Genomic DNA, 26,465 nt, shown 5'->3' on the forward strand with positions numbered 1-26,465 from the left:
CTTGAAGTCAAGTGTCAAGATTTCAATCCCAGTTGCGGCACGAGTGTTCCTTTCCGGTTGGTTATTTCATCACTATCACAATTTAAAGCATTATGGAAACCCATGAAATATAGCTTGCAATGAGATTCTGTTCCTCTTGTTTTGATTGGCTAGTATGTGCTAACATTCTCGCTGGAAAAATTCATTTGCAAAGACCAAGATCGAAATAAGCTATTTATTTAAACAGTTCTCTCAAAAAATAAGTACTAATCTTAAATAAATACATCAAAAGTAATCCATAACATTAACTACTTCATGAGCTTTACATCACACATATAAACCTTCACAATACAAAGGAACATGGTTGCACTATGTACCACCAAGTATATCAATCACAGAATATATGGCAGAATTCTATCAAAACTTATAACTATGTCTTCTATAAAAATGATCATGTATCACACATGTGAATATATATTCATGAAAATAGCCTCTCATTCAAGTACTTCTTCATTATGGCACCTGGAAATTTTTTACGTGAACAAATTTTGAGTTCTGTATAAAATGATTCCTTGTTCAAAATTAAATTATATGCACAAAGTGGCATTTTTGTACAATAAAGTCAACATCAAATATATTAATCCGGATAACCATATGTAAACTCGCCAAACTCAATGCTTGTTACTGTACTCCCCTTTTCTCTAATAGAAACCAAATTGTTACGCTCTTATTCCTGCATTTCCTTCTGTATACATATGGAAAGAAACCAAATTTACGTAATTTTCAATGAAGTTGGTACTGCCTGCATATCACTTCTTGATCTTAACTAAAGGTTATTAGCATAAGTTTTATTTGGCAAAAATAAATGAGACCATCACAAGTTCAGAACAATCGCTATTTTTTTTGGTTCTTAATACAGAGAGATAACCCAGACAATTTTAACGAAAAGTTAATTCACTGGTATTCTAGTTAATTCTGAATATTGCTATGATCAACCTTCCGACACAATGACCTATCAAAAAACTAACCATCAAATTCAAATATTTGGTGTAGTATTTTCTTCATGGCTCCAAGTTTGTCTTAGTTTAATGTTATTTGCTAATATTTTCATGGAGTCTCATTTATTATTGCATATACAAAATATACATAGTTCTATTTTTGTATGTAAAATGTTATCTTTCACATGTATCATACATAAATTCAGACATCACAACTATCAACACATTTTTTTTATTCAAACCCTACACTGGAAACCATGATTGTGTCATACTAAGAGTTCATTTATCTTTCTTTCACTTGTTTTCCAGTTTGTCATCTCATATCCTTACAAATACAAGTACATATATATTTAAGGCATGAGTGTGCTCCCTTAACCTATTGATCCTATATTGCTAGTTTGCAATCTGCAGAATCCCTATGCAACCTAAAAGGAAGTCCCCTTTCCACCCATCTGAAATGAGCATTATATTCCCAGGGCTGCCAACTTACGGCAGTGATTGAAGCAAAACCAATGGCATTCACTTTATTTTTAGTTTTCATGGAAATTGCAATGTAGACATTACTGACAAACTGACATTACTATTCCAATTAATACTTTCTATAAACAAATTTAATGTGGCTCAACATTCATACTTGTGTTGTTTTGTATGCAGTAATGCAAGAGTGAAATACAATGATTAATACTATGATCATTTCAAAGGCTAGCATTAAATATAAATGGCGAACGATCTGATTGTAAAAAAGGTTGGAAATGTCTGTAGCATTTGTAGTAATCAAGGACTCGGTACCGATTAAGATTACTGAACAACTTCCATCAGGAAAACCAGTTTCCTGTATGCTATACAGGCATAACAGTGTGTGGGTACTCAATACCATTGTTTAACAACTGCTAAAAAATACTTGGATTATTGTAATTGCTCCTTTCGAAATATCCACAAATCTGTTTATTCGTTACAATTATTTTTGTGTTGCTTTGTTTTTCATTTGATAAAGATGGCACAGGCAGTATTTACAAATTAGAAAAGCTGGCAACCCTGACAAAAAAAAACAACTTTAAATAATACTTCTTCACGTATTTGGTAAGAGTAACAGATACCAGGACCATCTCATTTTACACTACCTCAAGACTATGTTCTGTTACCAGCATAAAAGTCCTATGAATGCTGTTTGATGAAGTTGATGAGTCCATTGGTTGAGGCATCGTGGGAAGAGACAGCTCCTGCACTTTTCAATTCTGGTTCGATTGCTTTTGCTAACTGCTTTCCCAATTCAACACTAAAAAAATAATTAAAGGAATTGTACATACTGAAAAGGCTTTTTCACAAAAAACAACCAACTTAATAAATCAAACATTACACCTCTCGCATGTACTGCATATTGAACCATCAGATGACCATTTGATATGAAGATGTCAGATATGTTACACACATTGGATTAATTACAATAATTATACAGGGTGTCATTGTAATGGCACAAACATGTAGAGGACATCAAAACAAACAACTTTTCTCTAACATTTTTATCACCCGTGCATCATTTCGGTGCTACAGTCGTTCAAAAAAGCCCATTTTGCCACCTGAATGCTGGCAACCCAACACATTTGATTGCATCTTTGGCTTCATTTCCTCTGGTGAAACAAGCGCACGGCAGTGTTGCTACAGGGTGGCTACTCTAGGACCATGATAAAACTCAAGTACACTGCTCTCCATAAATTAAGCAACAAATGGTGAACATCCAATAGAATCAAACACAAGGCCGGAGGGTGTACATAATTTATTTGTAACGAAAGTGACCGTTGTCTGACACTAATAAGGGATATGATCCCTAACGCATTCGTTGCTTTCTTTCAGCGTGCCCACCACTCTTCTTCTCTTTTCTCCAACTGTTTTCTCTTTTACCTCACATTTTATTGTTGTTGCTTAATTTCTGGAGGGCAGTGTATAATTCCCGGTTTTCAAGACGAACTATTCAAAAATTCAAGCAGGTGTTTTCTCTATTTCCACCTTGCATATTACCGCCTCTCAACATCCACACACAAATATCTTAATAATATAAGGAGTCCATCTGATTCCAACATCCAAAAATTCTTATTCAATTGATCGGTATACTTAATATAATTAAAATATTGAATTTAAGGTGCTGAGTTTCTATTTACAATCTGAGGCGCAACCACGAATTTTTGTCTTGGGGGGAACAAGTATCAGGATAAACGGACTTATACTACTAGACCTAATAATAATAATAATATATTTATTATTATTATTATTATTGATTTGCTTTATTTTACTTTGCTTCGTGTGCCACATTTGGCTAATTTGCGAAGATAGGGATGAGTGATATGATGAAATTGATGAATGGACACTCACAAACATCCATTCCCAAGCCAGGATTCGAACCCGGGACCAACATTATTATTGTTATTATTATTATTAGTAGTAGTAGTTATATCAAAGATGTTATTGTCCTCGTAAATTATGCAAAAAGGGGCTAGAAGTTGGTGCTAAATCATTTGTGTTCGAACAAACCATTTGAATTATTTTTTCAACACGTTCAATTTCACAATAATGGAAAACAAGCACACAAACTATATTTGAGACAGAAAATGCTTGATAAATGCATTCCAAATGTAATTCTTTTTTACATCAACATGTATAACTTTCATGCAAGATATATGTTTCACATACAGTATATGCAACATGGAGCGACGTGGACACTAAATTGTGTATGTATTCAAAGTTTCCTTAATACATATTATATACAACATATATTATTTAAATACATCACACAACTAATTTATCCATCTCACAATAAAGCAAAAGCAATAATTACATAAGTTGTCTCTCAAATCAAATGTGCATGCTTGCTTTCCTCAAATCAATTAAGACAAGTAATTTATAATGCAGTACAGAGAACAATGATAAATTGCGAGCGAAGCGAGCAACAACATTTTTGGATCCAATTTTCTGCAGGCTGAAATCAATATTGATTTAATATGGAGCAAATAATTTCACGGGATGCCAATGCATTCTCTCTTTTACAACTTTTGTGCCTCCCCGATGGTGTAGTGGTAATTGTCTCCTTGTGATCAAGGGGTCCCGGGTTCGATACCCGGTGGAGGCACATGGCACAGTGGATCCCACTTTAAACTGTAGGTCCAGTGGACTTAAAACCACAAATCAATCAATCAATTTTAAAACTTTTTTTCATTTAGATCGTTCGGTGCCCAGGGCAGACTCCCGTCGCCCCCTAGCTATGGTTATGAACTTGATAAGACAAAGAAAAGCAGGAACTGCGAGCAAGAAAATTTTACCAAAGTACTTTTATTTGCATAAAATGTGAAGTTGTGGGTGGTAATTGCCCCCTGCAGGTCCACTTGGCGGTCGAAGGTTGCTCCCCTTGCCCCCCTAGAACTCATTTGCATCCAAGGTTGGAGAGGCAATGCCCCCTTTCCCCCCCTGTAGCTGCGCCATTGTTTACAATTTCACATAATCAGACTCGAAATACATCTACAAACACAACTCACAGATGTTACGAGATGTACTAACCTACAAAAAAATTGTGAATTGCCAAACTCGAATTTACCTAATCAGCCTCAAGATATATCTTGCAATAATCTTTCATCTGTCAGATTGTTCTGGAAAGGACAGTAACAAAGTAAACTGTTTGAGAGAATTGTTTTATTTTTCACACAGCTTTTGTTGCCTTCCTAGATAAAAATGAAAGCTCAACTTTGAAAAACTTGCCTCAGGGTATTTATAAATACAGTAGAGCGTCGATTATCCGAAGTAATTGGGGGACATGGGTGTTCGGAAAACTGGTTTGTTCGGATAATCGAACTGTACATGTTTATTTGCCAAAAAGAAGTACTGTACAGTAAATTTATTCATAAAAACAGGCATCTCTTTAAGTATGTATTACAAAGTAACGTACAAAGGCAACTTTAGTAGGAATATATAGTATGTGGTACAGTTTATTAAACAAAAATATGTACATATTACATACGCATTTTGCATGAACAATACACACAGTACACAAAATTAACGTTTAAAAAAATCCTTTATTTTGGTCTGTCTAAGCAAGCCTACACGCTTACGAGCAGCTAAGTCACGTACTTTTTTCATTACAGATATCTGAAAGTGAGCGAGTACACAGTTCGGTTAAGCGGTCGTTCGGATAATCGACGCTCTACTGTACATGTATAATTTGAATCGGATTTGGATTAATAAAAGTTGTAATTTTTCACGTCTACGGAGAAAAATTCAAGAAGAATTCACACAATTCCTGGAATTCAAGAAATTCCCAGTGAGTAGCCACCCTGTACTAGGAACACATAAATTTGTGAAAAATTACAAACTACCAATCACATTATGTGCTGTGAAACAAAGCAAGGAACACGTCCAGTAAACCAACAATATAAAAAATGGTAGAAACAACAATACAGAAACCTCTTGTATTTTTCAACAGTACTGACTGCCCTAGAAACCAACATGCACTTCAGCACCATTGATTGCCTACCTTTTAGGCAAAATTGTTAAAACTAAACACGATAAATTTTAAGCAATACTAAGACAGACATCAAAAGTAAAACTCACCCCCATTGGTCATATGAATTAATGTCCCAGATTACACCCTGAGTGAAGATCTTGTGCTCATACATTGCTGTAAAGAAATCAAATTTATTACACTTTAGATGTTATTTGCAACTTTATTTACACACAACTTAACTTTCAACATTTCACAATTAGGTTCTCTGTAACTCGACATGGTCTGAAGATACAGCCGCCTCCCTGATGGCATAGTGGTAATGTTGTCGCCTTGTAATCAATGGGTCCCAGGTCAGATATCCGGCAGAGGCACATAGTGGTTCGGATCCCACTTTAAACTGTAGGTCCAAACCCAATTAGCCTCTATGTGCATAAAGTGGCCTTAAACTTTAAACAGTCGAGCCGGTTTTCGAAAGTAAACCCTCTCTCGCCGTGGCCTTTGCGTGCGATTTTAAAAATTTTACACTTATTTCAGAAAAACATTATATCAGACTATTTGAGCACTCTACTTCAGATAACTTTTGTTTGAAAGCAAAAACACCGGAGCACGCGACCATGTACAATTGAGAAAAACGTGAGAAAAACGGGGTTGAAAGGGGCCAAGTCCCCAAATTTCAATGAAAAAAAATATCAGTCGTTCACCGACTCTTCTCCAGTTATTTTGGAAAAAGGGCGCAAACTTTTGCATTGTTTTCAAAGAGTAGACCTTTTGCAACAAAGTGAAACTTGTTTCAAGTCTCTAGTTCTCATACAGGCTGAAATATGATGCATTATGTACAATCCTGCATTTTGGCTAAAAAGTGGCTAATTTTTCATATTAGAGAAAGAGGGGAGGGGGGTTTCTTCCACATGAAATTTCAAAGTCTTATCTCAACATCTGTCTGCGTTTACAACCTCACATACAAGTATGAAGGTCCTAAAAGCACGTGAATGTTGTCATCGGCACCATGGGTCATACATGACCCATTGGCTGTTTAAAGGTTAAATCAAGAATTCAAGCATAGTTTGTTAAATATTACGGGGGAGTCAAATGAAAAACATTGAAGGTATAATGCAAATAATTACCTATTAGAGCACCCAATGTAAATGGTGTCACCTTCTGGACCACAATGGAATTTGTCGGCCTGTTCCCGAGGAAAACCTTGTGCGGCAGGATCTTATTCAACGCATCCCCGCTCATCCCGGACTTCTGAAGCTCCTCCTTTGCCTCAGCCTCAGTTTTCCCCTTCATCAGAGCCTCCGTCTGAGCCAAGAAGTTCGCCAAAAGGATCTGTTACAATTGCAACACACAGAATCAGAATGGTTTCCAAAATTATTCATGCACAATAATCATACTTGAACAATTTTTACAATGAAAAGAACGCTTACAAATATATAATTAGGAAACAGAAGAGCACGGTTATTATTTATTCTTGTCAAGAAGAAGTACAGAGACAGCTTGATAGTTGGAATGAGAAAATCAGAAGAGCAGGAATGTAATTCAGTGCAGAAAAAAGCGAGGTGATAATAACAACCAAGAAACAGCCAGAAAAGAACCAAGAATAAAGATGGATATGGAAGAGTTGAGGGTAGTGGAGAGCTTCAAATAGGAAGCATAATTGAGAGAAGTGGAAGAATAGATGAGGAGGTAAACAGAAGAGGACAAATGGGTGGTGGACTCTTATCAAAGCATTTGAAAATTAATATGGAACAGGTATGTACCTATGAAATGCAAGAAGGTAATATACAACACATACTATGTGCTGATAATTATGGATGGAGCAGAGACTTAGACAATGACAGCGAGACAAAAGAAAGATGCAGGCAGTGGAGATGAAATTTTTAAGGAGTGTATTTGGGAAGACTAGAAGGGACAGACAGCAGGTGTGGTGAAGCTTCAGGACAGGATAGATCAGGCACAGATGAGATGGTTCGGACACATGAAGAAGATGGATGCAGAAAGACTACCAGTAAGAGCTTACCATGAACAAGGAGTGGAAATAAGGCCAAGGGAGAGACCAAGATGTCTGTGGAAAGAGCAGATAGCAAGAGTGTTAGGAGAAGAGAACAAGATTGGAACACCGTGGAAAGAGAGGAGTGTTGGAAGACCAGGAAAAAATGGAGGGGCTTGACTTCTATGCCAACCCAGCCAGAGGCAGGAAACGGCGAAGGATGATATGATGTTCGCAATTAACAAAAAGCAGCAGACAAGTGCAGGCCAAGGTACATTACGTGAAATGGAGGTTGATTGACATTTGCGTGTCTTCGGAAAGGCTCCCCCATACACCCCAAACAGCAGTCTTGTGTAATGAACTTGTTGAAATTCTGGTTAATGTTGATCAGTGCAGAAGCCCACCCTGAAAGGGTTTTTCTGTAGAGATGTTTTTACAGAAACTTCAATTTTTGTACAAACAATGAAACAAAGACATGCTGGAACTAGAAAGAAAGCAATAGAATGGCCAATCTAAATACAACCTACTAGAGGGTTTATATGGGTACGTTGACTACATATGAAAACCGTGATTTTGAGACACAAAAGTACGCTGATATTTGTACTTACCTTATGATGTAAACCTTCTTGGATTGGATTGTGAGTTTTCACTGGTGCAATGAAGTCTGCTGGAATTAGCCTTGTTCCCTGGTGAATTAACTGATAGAAGGCATGCTGGCCGTTGGTGCCTGGTTCACCCCATACGATGGGACCAGTGGAATAGTTAACTTGAGAGCCTCCGCGAGTAACATATCTGGAAAGGGAAAAAAAATATTTTAAAGCAAAACCCTTATGCTCACTGGTTCATAATCCTTCCACAATTATATCAACTTTTTTGTGAATACACAATCAAAATATCTTGTATGCTGCTTTTAGATCATTTCTGAATGTGTTTCTTGCATGTATCTATTGCTTTCATTATAGAATTATTCCTTTTATAGTTTACAGTTGTTACAAGCATTTAAACACATTTACGGAGAATGCACACACTTCCTTCATCAGGCATTTATTTTTAGTTTGATTAACATTACAGTTATAACAATAAAAAAAAGAAGCAGTAACATAATGAATCTTGAAGGGAGTATGCCCCCCCCCCCCCTGGTTAAATGCTTGTAACCAACAAACTACAAGAGCAATATTTTATAACATGTAAGGCAAAGTCATCTGGTTGCATATGTTCCAAGTGGAAAGTTTGCTTTGTTTTATATCAAATGAAATGAGCACACTATCTGTTTTCAGTGGCTTATTTTATATCACTACTTATCAACAACAGTATAATACTGAAGGTAAGCCCACCCCCTAAATATATTGTGGAATGTAACAAGGGAGCCTTCATAAAAACTCAATTTCCAAGCCATCCATCAGAACTTGGGTCAGTCGTAACAAATAACATTCCTTGGCAAGATCAGCAGTGACGTAGGAAACGCACAGCATTCTTAATCCACTGCCGGGTAAGATGGCTGAAATAAACAAGTAAACAGTCACCAACCCGGAACGATTGATCAGCAGAAACGCAGCAGTACGATCGGTGCTAAATAGGCCAGCAAATTTGGAGAAGGGATCAGTGGCACGCAGAAGCTAAGAGTGATAACAGAAGTTCCAGAAGAGGTCGGCTGGTACAGAATGCTGTGATGAGCGTCAAGGAGTACTGCAAGGGCAACCGCTACACTGCATTGCCCCACACGGCAGCCAGCCTTGTTCTCCGGGCTGACGAGGACAGCCGCCAGTTTAGCACCGAGAGGTCGGGGCTCTTCATCTTCATCACAGCACCCGGACAGACTGAGTCCGCACGGCCATCCTTCGCCGGGAGCCAGTCAGTGTTGCCAAGTTTCCTGACGTGCCGTTGTCTCGAACATGAACCGACACGCCGCAAGGAGTCACAGCTGCCGGCCCCCAGTCAGCCTGCAATGCCACAGTATACGCAAGAACTGTTGGGCATACTTCTTATCCCGGACGCCACAAAATCTGAAGATTGTGGGCATCACAGCACGAGGCCGAACCAGGACATCAACACCGGACTGACTGACCGAGAGGTGAGTTGGGCAGCACTCAACATCCCTTGTGTCCTTCCACGCCACTGGCTAGGGGTTAAGGGAGATTGTAGGGGGATCTTAAACCTGAACCTTCTTGCTCTATCATCTGGGTCCTACTGCATTCACGGTAAGGTCCCACGTAACAGCGAAGATCCAGTGAATGCATCAAAATATATATATAAAAAGTGAAAGAGGAGAGAGGAAACACTCACCGGACAAAGAAAAAATTCAAATTTTCGTGATGGTGTATCACATCTTCAGGAGTAGAGAGAACTCTGTCAGTCGTAACAAATAACATTCCTTTGCAAGATCAGCAGTGACGTAGGAAACGTACAGCATTCTTAATTCACTGCTGGGTAAGATGGCTGAAATAAACAAGTAAACAGTCACCGATCCGAAACAATTGATCAGCAGAAATGCAGCAGAACGATCGGTGCCAAATAGGCCAGCAAATTTGGAGAAAGGATCAGTTGCACGCAGAAGCTAAGAGCGATAACAGAAATTCCAGAAGAGGTCGGCTAGTACAGAACGCTGTGAAGATGTGATACACCATCACGAAAATTTGAATTTTTTCTTTGTCCGGTGAGTGTTTCCTCTCTCATCTTTCACTTTTTATTTAGCCCTTGTGGCCCTCCTTCCTTTTATCCAAAATATATATATATATATAAACTTCACAAGACAGACACCACATGGCATTACATAAGGTAATCTGTTCATTGTCCACATTCAATACAACAAAAATACTTCTTCATAGATGTACTTACTTTCCGTTCGACTCCATGTCACCTTGCTGGAAGTAAGCAGCAAATCTATGCAAATACTGGTCATATGGAAGAAGCGCATGTGTCTCTGCTCCATAGAAATTGTGGTACCAGACACCCAAAAGGGCCAAGATCACTGGGACCTGAAGTTACAACGAATATTGTCATTTTTATTTGTTTGTTATAAAAAGTGGAAACACATGCCACATGTACATTCACTTATGGGGAGTTTTATATGAGTGTTTCTGTTCTAAATCCCAATGTATGGAAACTTCAAGTGATGATATTTCAGTTCCACACATATGCAACTTTTAAATATAAGAAACAATATAACAGTACTCTTTTTACGTTCAGTCAATTTCGTGCTGTCTAGGATGCCCTATCTACAAAAGTTGCGACTGTCTTCTACACTCACAAATAACAAGTTTAAAAATTCTGCATCAATGTTAATATCTTAAAGTTGTTGATTTGAATTCTTTTACAGTATGGCTGGATATAAAATACACCAAAATGCAGAACATGCAGTGTTTTGTTTAATTTTGTAAGTATAATGAAAAACATTACATGTAGCAACACAACTTCTGAACATAAACAGAACAGTCAGCATACATGTTCCAAGTGTTGTCTGTCTTAACACCAAACATTTGTTGCAACAACCCTTGAAATTTGCAAAATTACAGCAATTTTATTAATGCATTGGCCAGTGGCCGCGGTGGCTCAGTCGGTAACGTGTCTGACTACCATGCTAAAGGTCCCGGGTTCGATCCCCGGCCGGTTCAAATCCGGGAACTTTTCTAACGGTGGAAGCGGCCCCGGCACCCACCCAGCGTCGAATAACATGGGTACCTGGGGGAAATCCTGGGGGGTAAAGGCAGTCAGGGGCGTGATGCTGATCACATCACCCCCACTCACGACCGGATCAAGAAAGTGTGGGGCGTTACCCCCACACCCCCTATACGCCTTCATGGCGTGGTGCTATGCACAGGGGAACACTTTACCTTTTTTTTTTACAGTTCCGTATGAGTGGAAGCAATGCTCAACAACAAACACCTTCTCTCAAATACCCAAGGTCTTTGAGGATTGAATTTCAAAATAACTGGTCTCTGTAAGAACCAACAGTGTAGATGTATTTCCTCGCTTCCTACACAATATTAACGATGTACAGAGTTGACAACTTTTGGTGTACTTTATTTCCGGACCTACAGTAGGAAGATTGATAATGTCTTGCGTTTAAAATGCAAACTGCCATTACTTCCAATGATATACTAAGAAGTATAAAGTATGTTTTCATTCTAGCAACAGAACTTCAAAAGCCAGTTGAATGTTTATTTAAGGACTTGAAATTCAACTTTTAAATTGTATAAAAGTCTACTCATTCTTCACGTCATATGAACTACAAATGCAGTGTAATGCACAGTTGCAAAGTGGACAATTTTGCATTATTATGCTTACGTTCTTCTCCAATGGAGCTGTCTGGAAGTGCTGGTCCATGTAATGAGCGCCAGAGAGCAGCTTCTCAAAGTTGCTGAATCCTACGTAGAGAGCGATGGAGAGACCAATGGCTGACCACAGGGAGTAGCGCCCACCAACCCAGTCCCAGAAGCCAAACATGTTGTCCGTGCTGATGCCAAACTCCTTCACCTTTGCAGCATTGGTCGAGAGAGCCACGAAATGTTTCGCCACAGCAGAGTCCTGAAAGACAGATTTTCATAAAACATTAGAACATGACAATAACAGAATCTGCCATGTTAATTCAAGACTCAGTAAAACATGATGTGCATGGGAATGCATAATTCGTTTTTGACAAACACGAAGAGTGAAATAACATGCTGTAATGTTCATTCTCAGTGTTTCTGAAGGATATGAGGTGCATTTTCCTACCATGTTTTGCCACAAAACTCTCTGCCACGGAGATGATGAGCCTATGGAATATAGGCTTATGCAGTGTATGACTGCTGCAATGTGTAACATAAATATTGTTTGGGTTGTTCTCAAACAACATATGTTGCTTCAGTGTCAAATCTTCCATACTGAAATGCTGGCAAGGAATCAAGATTGAATAAGGCAGCTTTTTTTCAGGTTTGAAAATAAACCCGTCTGGTAAGGTGTGTATTTTGAAGGATGAATAAAATGAACAGTACTTACATCTTGAGCTGCTTTCAGAAACCACTGCTTGGCAGAATTTGCATTTGTAATAGTTTCCTGGGTTGTAAAAGTTTTTGAAGCAATGATGAAGAGCACAGTCTCAGGATTGAGCTTCTTCAACGTCTCCGCCAAGTGGGTGCCATCAATATTAGACACAAAGTGGACTCTAGGGCCCACAGCAAATGGTTTCAGAGCTTCTGTTACCATCAAAGGTCCCTGAAACGGTATAAAAGAATATTAAACAAAGCATGCACTTTTATACCATGGCATCTGGAGGCTTGTCAAAACTCTTGAAACAACTTTAGTATATACCAGCACAAAAATAATTTTGTGAATAGAACAGAGCATAAAGTATATATACGGGGTCTACGAGAAGTCCTGTTACTCATAGATTATATTACATAGTACACATTAATTACCCACTAGATTTTTATTATAAACTATGTATCTATTTATTTACATTATAACTAGGGCTGAGCCGGTATCGGTATTGGAAAGTATCGGTTGGAATTTATTTACCGATACCTGTCAATCCTTTTCCGGCATTTTAGTTTTTCATAGACTCCGCAAAAATGCCTCGCAACACTAATTATCCTGAAAATTATGCAAAATGCAAAGTTTATTTTAATTTGAACCAGTTTTGTGTGAAAATACTGACTTTTGTGATAATGTAACATGTAATTCAATATTCTGATGTAATTCTAAAATGTTTTAAAGCAAAAATCCTGGTAATTTAATTCATATAATTAGAGTGTAATACTTACACACTAAAATTAATCTATATTTTGAACAACTTTTAATTATTACAATTTTCAAGCATCTGTATCTGTGGGAATCTGAGAGAGTATCACTATCGTTATTGGTTCAAAGTGGTATTGGCTCAACCCAAAGTATAACAATTATGAATTTTACATTACAGTACATTGTCCGATGCATTGTCGTTTGTGCACCCACACACATGCTAGCAGCCGTTCCTCAGCACTGTAACAACTCACATATGAATTCAAGTGAGTGTTCCATGCAGGGATACCAATCATGGAAACAAAATCATTCCCAAGCAACTGAATACCGGCCAACATGCAATTATGGGTACGGGAACTTCTTAAGACATACGGTACATCTAGGAATTATTTTATAGCAATACTATGGTTAAGTTAATATGTTCATGTGCTTCATAGTACATACCAAGTCAGATCCGCCAATTCCTATGTTAACAACATCCTGTATAGGCTTCCCTGTGTATCCTTTCCATTGGCCTGAGTGTACCTGTTAGAGAATGCAAGAAGGAACACAAGAATAGATTATGTTATAAATACTTAATACAAGTGTATTCCCTTCTAACATGTAGTTATGAGAGATCCAAACATAACATAACCCATGGCTCTACAGCCCTGGAAGGGCCTTGGTCTATCTCCAGTCTCCCTCCCACAATCCTACCTAGAGGTGTGGAGATCTTCAACTGGTAATGGAGTGACGTGGGGTCAGCATGTCGAACCCCCAGTGGGTTGCCACCGGTCCTATACACAGGCCGAGAACCCAGAGACTGGACCCAGGTGACTCGAACCTATGCCATCCTGCAGTCAGAGTCCAAAGCACAGCACTTTAAACTGCATGCCCACGGAGGACAAAATACTACTTAATAATAATAATAAGTATTATACTTAATATTTGCTATAAATGTGTTTCTAATGTAGAAATTTGAAGTACGCCATATTTGGGAAAAACATAGCTTCAATACTGCTTCCTAATTTTACTTCTGAACTAATGATTTGAGGATATATGCTGTACTAAGAATCCCGACAGAACAGCTCTGACAACCAGGATGCAATTCTAGATCATTGCTAGTAATGGATTTGTAATTATCCTGTAGTAGTTTTTCTTTGTCATGCTCCTTACAGTTTGAGTGTAACATGATCTGTGTATGAGAATACCATTACCATTTAAGAAAGCAAGAAGAAAATGTTTGCACAAATAAAAGCACTTTAAATAAAATTTCTAAAAATAAATTTGCTCTCAGAATGTTGAAGGTTTTTAAGTAGGCAACATTTTTAAAAAAAATGACTACCACATCATTCTGAGAAAGCATATGTTATATTAAGATGAGAAAGAATATATTTAAATTCATAGCACAAACAATTGAATTCTATTCTTACTAATTCCACGTGAAAAAGCACTTTATTCACCTACCGATTTCTGTAACTCACTGTGAATGACAACAGTTGAGTTGCCAAAATCGATAGGTAAATAAAGTAATTTCACAAAAGTCACATGGAATTATTATACATGTAAGAAATCTGAAAGTATATATTTCATCTAATAGAGAAATCAAGCTGAAGACAATGAAAGGTTGTATCTGTACATTCCAGGCACAGATTCTTTTCTATCGTTTATTCTTACTTAAAAAAAAAACAGTAGCTATACCTGTGCAGAGTACAAAAACTGAACATACCTGATTGCAAAATTCCTTCATGTGTGCCAACACAGCATTTACATCAGGCATGATATCACTTCCATCCAATAATATTGGTTTGTTGCTTCTGTTCCTCAATGCGATGTGCAAAACAGCCCGGTTTTCAGTAAAATTGATCTTCTGTCCCGAGAACATGGCATCTCGTGCTGCCTCAACTTTTCTTGCTTTTGCCTGAAACACTCACACACATTATACAAATTGCAAGGATGTTTGCTGAGTGAATTCATAAAGCGAACAATACATTGCTGTGGGGAAAAAAACTATATGATTTAATGTAATAATAGCAGAGGCCTACCCAATGGTGTAGTGGTAACGTCGTCGAATTGTAATGAAGGCATCCCAGGGTTGATACCTGGTGGATGCACATGGCACAGTGGTTCGCATCCCACTTTAAACTGTAGGTCCAGTCCAAATTAGCCTTTCCATACATAAAGTGGACTAACAGTTCATATATTAGGTTAATCAAAAAGTAAATGCAATGTTTTTCCTTTCTTCTGTAGGTTGGTTGTACAGCTTTCTGCGCTCGCAAGCCGATAAGATAGTATCGTTGTCTTCGCCTGTGGCAGGTTACAGCGTCATCACTTCAGTTCGATCTGCAGTATTGCCAAGTAAACATGGCTGCACCACTGTACGTGTGCACCACAGAAGAACAGCGTTCTGTAATCCGTTTTTTTGTGGTCTGAAGGTGTACCAGGAACTGAAATCGATAAAAGACTTTCAGCACAATATGGTGACAATGTTTTACTGATGCGAAGTGTTTACCAGTGGATTGAAAAGTTCAAAAGTGGTCGAACAAGTCTGAAGGACGAGGAAAGAGCAGGTCGTCCAGCCACATCCACTACTGATGACAACATTGAGCAAGTCCGTGAGCTGGTTCTGAATAACCGACAAGTGACTGTTGATGAAGTGGCAAACCATATGCACGTTAGTCATGGTTCTGCATATGAAATTATCCATAACAGGCTCAACTTTCATAAAGTCTGTGCGAGATGGGTCCCTAAAGAACTCGCTGACGAGAACAAGCGAAATCGTGCGAGAATCTGTCAGCAATTATTGGACAGACATGCTAACGAAGGTGAAGTCTTTTTGAAACTAATCATCACTGGAGATGAAACATTGATCCATCACTTCGAACCTGAGAGCAAACGCCAGAGCATTGAATGGAAACACCCTGAATCTCCAGTGAAAAAAAAAAAGTCAAGCGTCAACACTCTGCAGGAAAAGTGATGCTCATACTTTTTTGGGACTCAGAAGGGGTAATTATGGAACATTATGTGGAAAAGGGGACAACAATAAACAGTGAATGATACAGTGATATGCTTTCGAACAAGCTGAAGCCTGCAATTCGAAGCAAACTACGAGGTCGATTGTTGCATGACAACATGCGTCCCCATACCGCCGCCAACACCGCTCAAACTCTTCAGAATCTGGGCTTCGAGGTGTTAGAGCATCCTGCATACAGTCCCGATCTCGCCCTGTTGGATTACCATCTGTTCGGTCCACTTAAAGATGCTTTAAGAGGCCGTCGATTCGACACAGATCAACAGGTGAAGGAAGCTGTGCATACGTGGCTTCCTGCTCAACCGAAAACCTATTTTTCTCAGGGTATCGGAAAGCTTGTGGAGCTTTTGAAAGCTTCAACAAGTGTATTGAAGTGCAGGGGGACTATGTTGGAAAATTATATCATTGTAAGTTTTCTATTGTTGCTGTGAAAAATAAAAAAAAAATGATTGCATTTACTTTTTGACTGACCTAATAATATTAGTATGCACAAGACAAATTTTCAATTACATTTAAATCAACTGACATCTGTAAGTGAATATGCAATGATTAAGATGGAAAGCCAGTCTCCTCTCCCAAAAGATTTTTCTGCATCTAGTTTTGATGGTTCTTAGATATGATCTCTTAAAAAATGCCAGTTAGTAGTGACATAGGATCACAATGATTTCCTTGCAGTTGACATAGAAGTTGCTTTTTAGAAGCATTAGGGAGATTCCAGATTGAAGCAACAGGTGACAAGCATCACATGTAGCTTGAATATTTCACCAATTGAATGCAGATTTGTGCAGCCTGTCATGCCGCTCTAGTGTGAAATGATGTGTGGTCTGTAATTTCATTCCAATGTGAGATGTTGCTGTTGACTGGTTCATTCCCAAGCGATATGTAGTAGGTGTCGTTTCGGTCTGAAATCTCCCTAAAGTATAACACCTTACGCTGGAATATTTTGCACCTGTATTAAACATGCCAAACTTGTGAATACATAAAAAATGCTCACATTATGGTTTCTGCATATTGTTACAATATGAAACTTCATTCTCCCACCCTTCCAAACTTGAAAATTAATTTCTACATTTCTATCATAAAGAAAACATGTACAAGAACAAACAAAGAAAAAAAAACCTTATGAATGTGTACCCTATTTGATCTCTGAAGTGCAATTTATTAATACATTAAAAATGTGATGCACCAGCTCAGGTCCGTACCCAGCATTTTATTTCGAGAGAGGCTCATCCCTTATCAGCAGCCATCATCTAAAGGTGAAAAAAGGGGAGGTGCTAGAAGCCCTGAAGATGAATTTCTCAGTATATTACAAATTATTATCAAAGATGTTTAATCCTGATAAGGAAGTAAAATTAATTACCAATATACACTATTTAAATTAGATATTTGTGGGATTTCGAGGGGGATAAGCATCATCCCCCTGGCTACGTGTCTGCACCAGCTAATGCATAAATTATGTCAACATCATTGAAATGTACAGGATGTGTAAAACATTCACCTCTAACTGAATAAAATATGCACATTCTATATTGCTTGGAAAAGTTACAAAAATGACGATACAAAAATCTTACCAATTCAAAGAGTAATCCTAAAACTTTGTCATTGATTCTGTTCTTCGAGTAATCCAAAAGAACATCTCCATCTTCAGGTGTGGAAAGCTTGATACTGGGAAAGAAAAAAGAAATTTTTACTTTGTAAGCATTAACGAACAGCACTGATTAATTTCTTAAAAAATCTGATATGAATTTCAAACCAATGAACCATTCAAGTTATTACCTAAGGGTCATTCCATGTCAGTTCAACCAGACCATACCACCCACGATCTCAGATTTTGATGAAACTTTGCACATTTAATCCTTCTCCCATGGTGGTGAGAAACCACATAATATTATTTGTCTCTAAATTGTCTGGTTTCATTTTTATGCCCCCTCAAACTTTCAGTGATTCATCTTTTCTTCCATTCCCATAGCCTCCAGTGAGCTGCACCATCTTGGAAAAATAATTATATCTTCCTTAAAAAAATATTCAATAGTTTTGAAACTTCACAACATTGTACGTAAACATTTTACATTAATCTATAAACACACTAATAAATCAATAAAATTATATCAGATTTTTTTGGACTGAAAACATGGTTTACTAAAATTTGAGTTATCATTGAAAGTGAAAGTAATTTTAAAATGAATTTAGATACATGATCTAACTTATCCAGAAAATTGATGGCTTTTTCATTCCTTCTGAAAATATGACAACTTATTTCTGAAAATTAAAAAAAAAATGGCTACTAGATTTTACATTTTTCAAATTAAATCAAAATCTACGAATCTAGCTTCAAAATATCATTGAAAAAAATATGTTTGCGCTAGTTGGACCAACGTAGCTTCAAGTTTTCGCTAACAGCAAGACGTACGTGACACAAAGATTGACGTCCAGATTAGAATTGCAGCCACGTCTCCACAAATCAAGTGTAAGCTGCTTCAGTTCCCAATTTTCCATTGAATGTACCAGGTTTTGGACGTACAGGCAAGGTCTGTGTGAAACAATTAACCCAGTGTGCCCTGATGGGAAAGGAGTGGTAGACGAGGGGGCAGAGGACAGCCTAATTTTAAATCTCTTCTTTTCCATATACGATAAGACGAGACTAGATCCTCCAAGACTTGTCGAAACGAGACAGACTTCTGTAAAATCAAGAAGCGAACAGAACGGGTATTTACACTTCAAGACGAGACCCAGTACAAGATAAGCATTTACAACTGGAGAGAAGACCAAGAACGAGGTAAACCTCTCCTTTAAGACAAGACGAGAGAATGACAAGTACAGTCTCGATCATATCAGTGCTGTTCCCTTATAAACAGAATAACTTTACGGTGCCCCCTTCCCAACATAACAGAAGACATATATGTCTCCTGTCCTCAATTATCTCTACCATTTGCCTAAAGTTCATTCCAGTGTTTCAATCTTTCACCCCCCCCCCCCCCTCGAACCCCTCCTCACAAAATTCAGCACTAAGCCCTTTAGCTACAGACATACCAGCCATGCCGTAAAATGTCATATTTGCCTAGTCTGTGGTATTTGCTATTATTCAATCTAGCTGTGCAAAGTATTTATCAATATCAGAGAAATTTGAATTAGCCGCCCCCTGTGAATGAGATCCATGCAAACACACACATACACAAGATTTTCAGGTGAAAGTTGACACACCACAGACTGACCCAATCTGCTCTTGCAGCATAGGTGCTGACTCCATGGGGCTTGGGGGGGCTCGAGCCCCCCCCCCAATGTTAACGATGTGGGGGCAGAGCCCCCAAATAATTTTGCTTAAGAGGATCTAATGTATTATTTTGCTTCTCTTGTAACGTTTGCTCTGAATTGTGCCACATGAACTTAACTTTAAATACACATTTGAAATGTTCTACACCATCAACTTTGGGGGGCTGAGACCGCTAAACCATCAACTTTGGGGGGGGGGGGGCTATGACCAGAGACAGCAAGACACATGACTTATTACTAGGGCTTGGAAGTTGAAGACTTATAAAAAGACATAAAAATATAAAAAAGGACTTAAAAACGAAAAAAAGGACGTATAAATGTGATCCAAATTAATTTAATAACTTCAGTTCTAATTACGTATTTAATGAATATGCGCGGCACCTCCTTATCTGACTTGATATCTTTTCAGGCGCGTGCTGTCTGGTTGTGTACACCATGCTGAAAGCTTCAAAACAAGATAAAGTTGCCACTTACACTCGTTCAAAAATGTTTTTCTCTCGTTTCAGGGATCAGTTCAAATATATTTATCTCTTTCTCTCTCTTTTTTTTTTTTTTACTTCTTTACAACAGAAAGGATGTTTAAGAGGTGATGAACTGATGATGATTCAAATTGAGAATGGGCAGTAAAAACGTAGTCGAAAGAAGGTGAAGTTGCAAAAAAGCCATTAAGAACTAAAAATAGGCTAAAAAAGGACCAATAAGCCAAAAAAAACTCCGAAAAAGGCAAAAAAGGACAAATAAAACCCACCTCTTTCTGGCCTACAATGACCCAAAATGAACATATATTATGTTGGGCCTCATCTTTGGACAGTAAGAAAAAAAAAAAAAGGATTTTTCCTCAACTTCCGAGACCTACTTATTACTATATACTAAGTATATAACTATGAGTATTAACATTTTTACTAAAAAGAGTTTCAAAAGACGATGTGCATGTACTAGGGGAGTGGATGGGAGTTCGAGCTACAAATGGCTCTCACATGACATTCAGAACGAGATCATTGATATATTAGGGAGATCTGTTTTGCGCTCCGTGGTAGCAGATATTAAAAGTTTGGAATATTTTGCTATTATGGTTGACGAAACTCGTGACATATCCATCCGTGAACAATTGACATTCTGTATTCAAACTGTGAATGAAAATGTTGATATTTTTGAGGAATTCATTGGCTTTTACGAGATTCCGAACAATGAGGGCAAAACTTAAAAAAGGGAGGGAGTGAGTCATTCATTAATTTATCAGAGCCTCCCCAATAATTTTGACAAGTCTGTGCCCCTGTCTTGCAGCAATTTTGGCAATAACCTCTGGAAATTACTTATCTTTCAGCGCCAGGAGCCACAGTCTTAGTCAAGCCAGGGTTCCAAGGACCAACGCTTTTCCGAAAATTTTCTGGAAATTGCGATCGATGCATCGAGTATATTTTTAATGCATCCTTGTATGTGTCTTAGAAGGTTATAAGATAACGTTGCATTTCATTCCCTGGGCGCATAGCACGTGCCATGTACACACATTTAAGGAATCACTGCCATTTTGGAGGTGATGTGATGAGTCGGCTTTACCCCTCCCCCAGCAGGGTTGTCCCTAGGTACCAGTTGATTTGATGTTGGGCGAGCCCCGGAGCAGTTTTATGCGGAAACAAGGTCGGAAAAATTCCCACCCTAGGAATCTAAATCTGGTCTCCTAAGTGGCAGTCCGACTAGACCACCACAGCTCCGGAAAGTTGGCATTTTATTCCAACTGTGCAAATTATTTTTCAAAATTTGAGAAAGATAAAATTAGGCTCTCTGCGGAAGATGCTCACGACGCCTCCTCAACAAGCTTCAGAGGGAAGGGGTTAGTCTATTTTGAAATATACAGCTACGAGTAAGAAAACATCCCAGCCCTTTTTTCTTTTTTAATCGTGTTCGGTTTCTTGACATAAACCAACATTCCAAGCTGAAGCAAGAGGCGACGTAGGTCAGGAAGCCACATTCACTTTGCCAACACAGTAGCCAACGAGCCATTCAGGAACAGAGTGGTTTAGGATCAAGGTTCATTTGCAAATATCCTGACCGCTACTTCAGTCTTTGTGGAAATAATCCTTCCTTAGGAACCCCACAGGCAAGAAGGGCATTGGCCGTGCAAGAAGCATAGCATATTCTTGGAAATTTCATTCCCCTCCCCTTTTGGTGGTACACTTATTGTCCCCAGAACAGCTGCATTTTGAATGCCGGAATGTACAGGAAAAGTCACGTCGGAAGATCACTGTACTGAAGTCAGTCGCCTGATATATAAGCACTAGACTGGTAAGTTGTACTTCTCTTCTTGCATTTTATTGACTAATTTCGTTTCTGTGTTGAAGGACAGATAAGGACGAGACTAAGTACAGTCTCAATATATCATCCCTTCTTTGCGCTCTCAGTTTTTAGTGCTGCAAACTTTGAAGTGTTTATTTTGTTGTTTATCCAACCTATAGTAATGAGTAGGGCTTGGAAGTTGAGGAAAAATCGTTTTTCCTAGTGTCCAAAGATGAGGCCCAACATAATATATGTTCATTTTGGGTCATTGTAGGCCAGAAAAAGGTGGGTTTTATTTGTCCCTTTTTTGGCTTATTGGTCCTTTTTTGGCCTTTAGGTTTTAACTGCTTTTTTTTTTTTCAACTTCCCCTTCTTTCGACTACATTTTTACTGCCCATTCTCAATTCGAATCATCATCACCATCACCTCTTACACATCCTTTTTGTAGTAAATAAATAAATATATTTGAACCATCCCTGAAACGAAAGAAAAACATTTTTGGACGACTGAAATAGGATCCGAAGGCCTATTTCTGTAACCCTAGTGTGGTTAGGCTAAATATGATTCTTCAAATTATGTTAATCTAAAAAAATATAAAATGTCTGAAAGAAGATCCATTTCATTCATATAGTTTTTTCGCACTGTGTGTTCCATACCACCAGATTTTGAATTTTTTTATTCATTAAATATGTAATTAAAACTGAAGTTATTGATTAATTTGGATCACATTTATACGTCCTTTTTTCCATTTTTAGCTCTTATTTTTGCCAATTTTTAGGTCTTCAACTTCCGAGCCCTAGTAATGAGAAACAGAAAATGCGGATATGAATAAATATTTTCATTCAGTTTTCTTTTTGGTAACAGTGTTGTATGGGCACAACATATTTCTTCATTTTTACAGAAGAAACTACTTACGGAAATGAGTTTCTGTAGCATGTTGAAAGTTCATGGAGGTGTTTTCTTTCGTCGTGGAATCTATCTGATTGGGAATTCGTGAGCAGATAGGTAAGTAGAAATGTCAATAATTGACGAAACTCAGAAGTTATAGGTGTCCGAAGGATAGTAAACATTTACCCCACAAACCATTGACGTTAGCCCCACAAACCATTTCCAGTTAGGTTAGGCAAGCATAGTTTGAATTTTCGAAAAATAAAAAATGTTGCAAAAAAAGGCGTGTTTGGAAACATTGACAGGGGGTTACGTCATGAAAAGCACGGACCATCCTTGACATATAGAAGCAAATGGAAGCAACAGTAATTGCGTCTGAGAGATATTTTTATAGAAAAAAAGTTCACGTTAAAAAATATTACACGGCGAAAGAAAACACATTGAGAAACTTCAACGATGATACAGAAAGTGATTTCCGTAAGTAGTTTCTTCTGTAAAAATGAAGAAATCCACTATACGGAAGTGTTACCTAACGTACTTCTGTCTATTTCGTCAAACTGGTTCCATACATTTTCATTAAATTTACGATTAACTGGGATAACTATTTTGTTGGGTGTAGATTTCGAATACACTACATACAATACTTGCACAAACACTTTATTAATGTTGATCACACCCCTTGACAGCCACATAAGTCGCTTCGAAACGTGAATTAATCACTAAGGTACACGATAGCATCGTCAATTCATCTCTGACGAAAAGTGGCTACGATAAAACAGCATTCAACCGGCGATGTTTACACCATTTAATTTATCGTAGAGAATAAATCCTGCGTGTCACACCAGAAGCAAATCGGTAATTGAAATGTCTCCTGGAACAGACACAAAGCTTTGGCGTCATAAGCAAGTTTTAACTTTAAAAAGTTGAAAATCTCTCGTAATTTTTGCCAGTTTTTCCACCTTATATTACTGTAATGTTGGTTTCATTTACCTAGAACTATTCTCAAAACGTTATTGAATTTCGTTAATACTACGATCGAGAAACAATGTAAATAAGGTAAAGTAGTGAAAACGTTTTTATATTCTGTATGTCAGGTCATACTTTCACCGCAAATTATACAAATTACATCACCGAAACAGCAAAGTCAAATGAAGGTCAACTCCCTCTTGCACTTAACGTCAACATACCTGTATTTATCAAACCTTCCTGAATCCTCCTTGAACGACTGATGTATGTTGAATTTTTTGCCTTCTGTGTCATAATATGCTTGTAGATTTTTCCAAGCTTGCTCCTCTGCAAGTTGCGGCTTTGCTTCCATTTTGAAATGACAGCTTCTCTTGCGGCTTTTTACTCCTTATAATGGGCTTCGAAGTAGATCAAGGCAATGAAAGGACAAGCCCCCCAATAGCAGACGAAGCAAAACCACAGACAAATTCCTCTGTGCCACAGGCACAGATCATACAAGGCAGAAAACGCTCGGTAAGCTACGCGTCACAATCCCAACAGGAAATTCTAATGATCTCCCAATACAACACCGCAACCACATATCAACTCTCAAATTAAAAAGTGAAATAAGCCCAAACGAATGATGAATCTCGATTTCGGGGAACAATTTTTCAGGATCTCGAAAATGTCTTGAAAATTGGAGTATTGATTACATAATAATAATAACGTTCAGGAAGAAATGGTTTGTTGAGTTCTGATATTTCCCGGTCCGATTTTGTCACGAATGAGAAAAGTTTTGTCCCGTTCGCATTTCTGATATAGGCTTTGCCGTGCAGAAAACTGAGAATACAGTACTTAATATATATAACGGTTCAAAACTTTCCTGGCTGTTTGGAATCCCGAAAATTTGGAAATCATTTGACGGGGTAGGGAGTTTTTTCTCATTTCGTGATCGCACATATCTATCCAAGCGAGATTATCGTTTGCAATAATTTGCGCCACCTGCTGAAGTAGCAGTGGCGTGCCCAAGGAGGGGCTGGAGGGAGTTATAACACCCCCCTTTGGCCCAGCATTAAAAAAAATCATCAAATGTAGGAAAAGATGGCAAAATGAGGGCCACAAAAGTGTTCGTAATCCCTCCCTTTCGAAAATCCTGAGCACGCTACTGTGAAGCAGTGGCGATTTCTCTGGGTGTGTAAGTCGTGTGTCAACGGCCAAAGGAAAATGAAATAAAGAAGAAAGTATCTGTACTTTTATAAATTACGATTTTGAGCGTTTTTCTTCAATTGTCAGTCACGAGCGCCCGGTAGTTTTCGAACGCGGCACAGCGCGCAGTGGTTGTCAGGCAGGCAGATCGGTCCGTGACGGGCAGGGCGTTGCGAGGAAATCCAACGTCTTACCACTGCCAAAACATAGGATGACCGCGCATGCGCACCCTGCCACCCACCAGCATGGTTACCTTCTCAAGGCGTTGTATTTGTTCCCAACGATTTGGGTTTCATTCGCCCCGCGTTCCGCGTTGTTTTGCTCGTGATTGTTGTGCATTATTTTTTAAACGTGTGGTGTGAAGTGATGTGATTATTTTAAGATGGAGAATAGTGAAAGTGTTGTGCAAAAGTATTTAAATAATTCATTTTCTTCGCTTTCGTATTCAGAGAAGAAACAAGTGATTGACAATAGTCGACCATGTTCGAATCTCACGATGTCAACATATGTTAAAGGAAAAAGTTGTGCTGGAAAAGGTTTTGAGAGACATTTTCGAAAAGAACTCTATGAAATTTCAGACTGGCTTTGCGGGTGTGATGTGGTGAATAAATTTTACTGTTGGACATGTTTATTATTCTAGACTAAAAAAGGTGTTGGGAATTATCAAGGGTATGCGGATTTGAATCATCTCAATACTGCAGTGAGAAAACACAGCGAGTCTGAATTGCATCTTTATAATAAAGTTTCTTTAAATTTAGTAGTTTCGTTGCCACCCCTACTAGAATTGACGTTCTTTTGGATACTCAACGAAAAGCTGAAATAGAGCTACACAATGAAAAAGTAAAAGAGAACAGGGAAATATTAAAGAGATTGATTAACGCCGTCTGCTATTTAGCAAAGCAATATCTGCCATTCCGAGGCCATGAGGAAAATACAGCATCTCTAAATAAGGGCAATTACATGGAATTCCTTATTGCAAGTGTCGGGTTTGATCCCTCATTAAAATAACATTTATTAAATTCTACAGTTTTTCGCGGAACTTCGGCAGGCATTCAAAATGATTCAATAAATTCAGTTTCGGATGTTCTGAGAGATGAAATCTACAATGAAATTCAAAACACAGACTTTGTGGCTATCATGGTCGATGAAACATCAGACATTAGCAAAAAATCTCAGGTGTCAACAGTGCTACGTTTTTTCTCGGCCTCGCAGAAAAAAAGTCATTGAAAGATTTCTTGGATTTCATGACATGAGCGCCGATAAAACTGCAGGAGCTCTTTTTAGTCACGTGACTGAAATAATGGATAAATGTAAGTGTGGGGATAATTGAATTGCCCAGACATACGATGGGTATTCTGTAATGAGTGGTCATTTGAATGGCCTTTAAAGTAAATTTTTGGAAAATTATCCGAAAGCTTTTTATACGCATTGTTATGTTCATGTAATGAACTTGGTGCTGCAACAATCGTTACAATGTAACAAAGAGCTTAAGGTGTTCTTTTGTGATCTTAAATCACTTAAATCTCATTCTCCAAAGAGGTTACACGAACTTCCTGCTTTCATGTCCAGAAAGCTCCCGTTATTAGCTCCTACCAGATGAATTTTTACCTCTAGGCTAGTGTGGACAGACAGTCAGTGACAACAGAGAAGCACTGCTTATGTTTTTTGAACATGTTAGTGAAAGTGGAGACTTCGATTATT

At 38.1% G+C, this 26,465-nt stretch overlaps 1 protein-coding gene across 1 annotated transcript; it reads right to left on the reverse strand.

The window, feature by feature from the left end:
• Positions 1–200: 200 nt before the first annotated feature.
• Pgi (glucose-6-phosphate isomerase) lies at positions 201–24,020 on the reverse strand. The gene is made up of 11 exons (XM_083113403.1): positions 23,801–24,020; positions 17,753–17,846; positions 14,880–15,071; positions 13,616–13,696; positions 12,431–12,646; positions 11,738–11,977; positions 10,289–10,428; positions 8,062–8,245; positions 6,588–6,792; positions 5,571–5,637; positions 201–2,253 (listed from the first exon to the last, which is right to left on the reverse strand). The coding sequence occupies exons 1-11, from the start codon at positions 23,929–23,931 to the stop codon at positions 2,133–2,135; spliced, it is 1,671 nt and encodes a 556-aa protein (XP_082969529.1). The 5' UTR covers positions 23,932–24,020; the 3' UTR covers positions 201–2,132.
• Between the last annotated feature and the right edge of the window lie 2,445 nt (positions 24,021–26,465).

Source organism: Lepisma saccharinum, chromosome 27 (genome assembly GCF_977018435.1).
Source record: "Lepisma saccharinum chromosome 27, izLepSacc3.1, whole genome shotgun sequence".
In the NCBI taxonomy this organism is placed as follows: Eukaryota; Metazoa; Arthropoda; class Insecta; order Zygentoma; family Lepismatidae; genus Lepisma; species Lepisma saccharinum.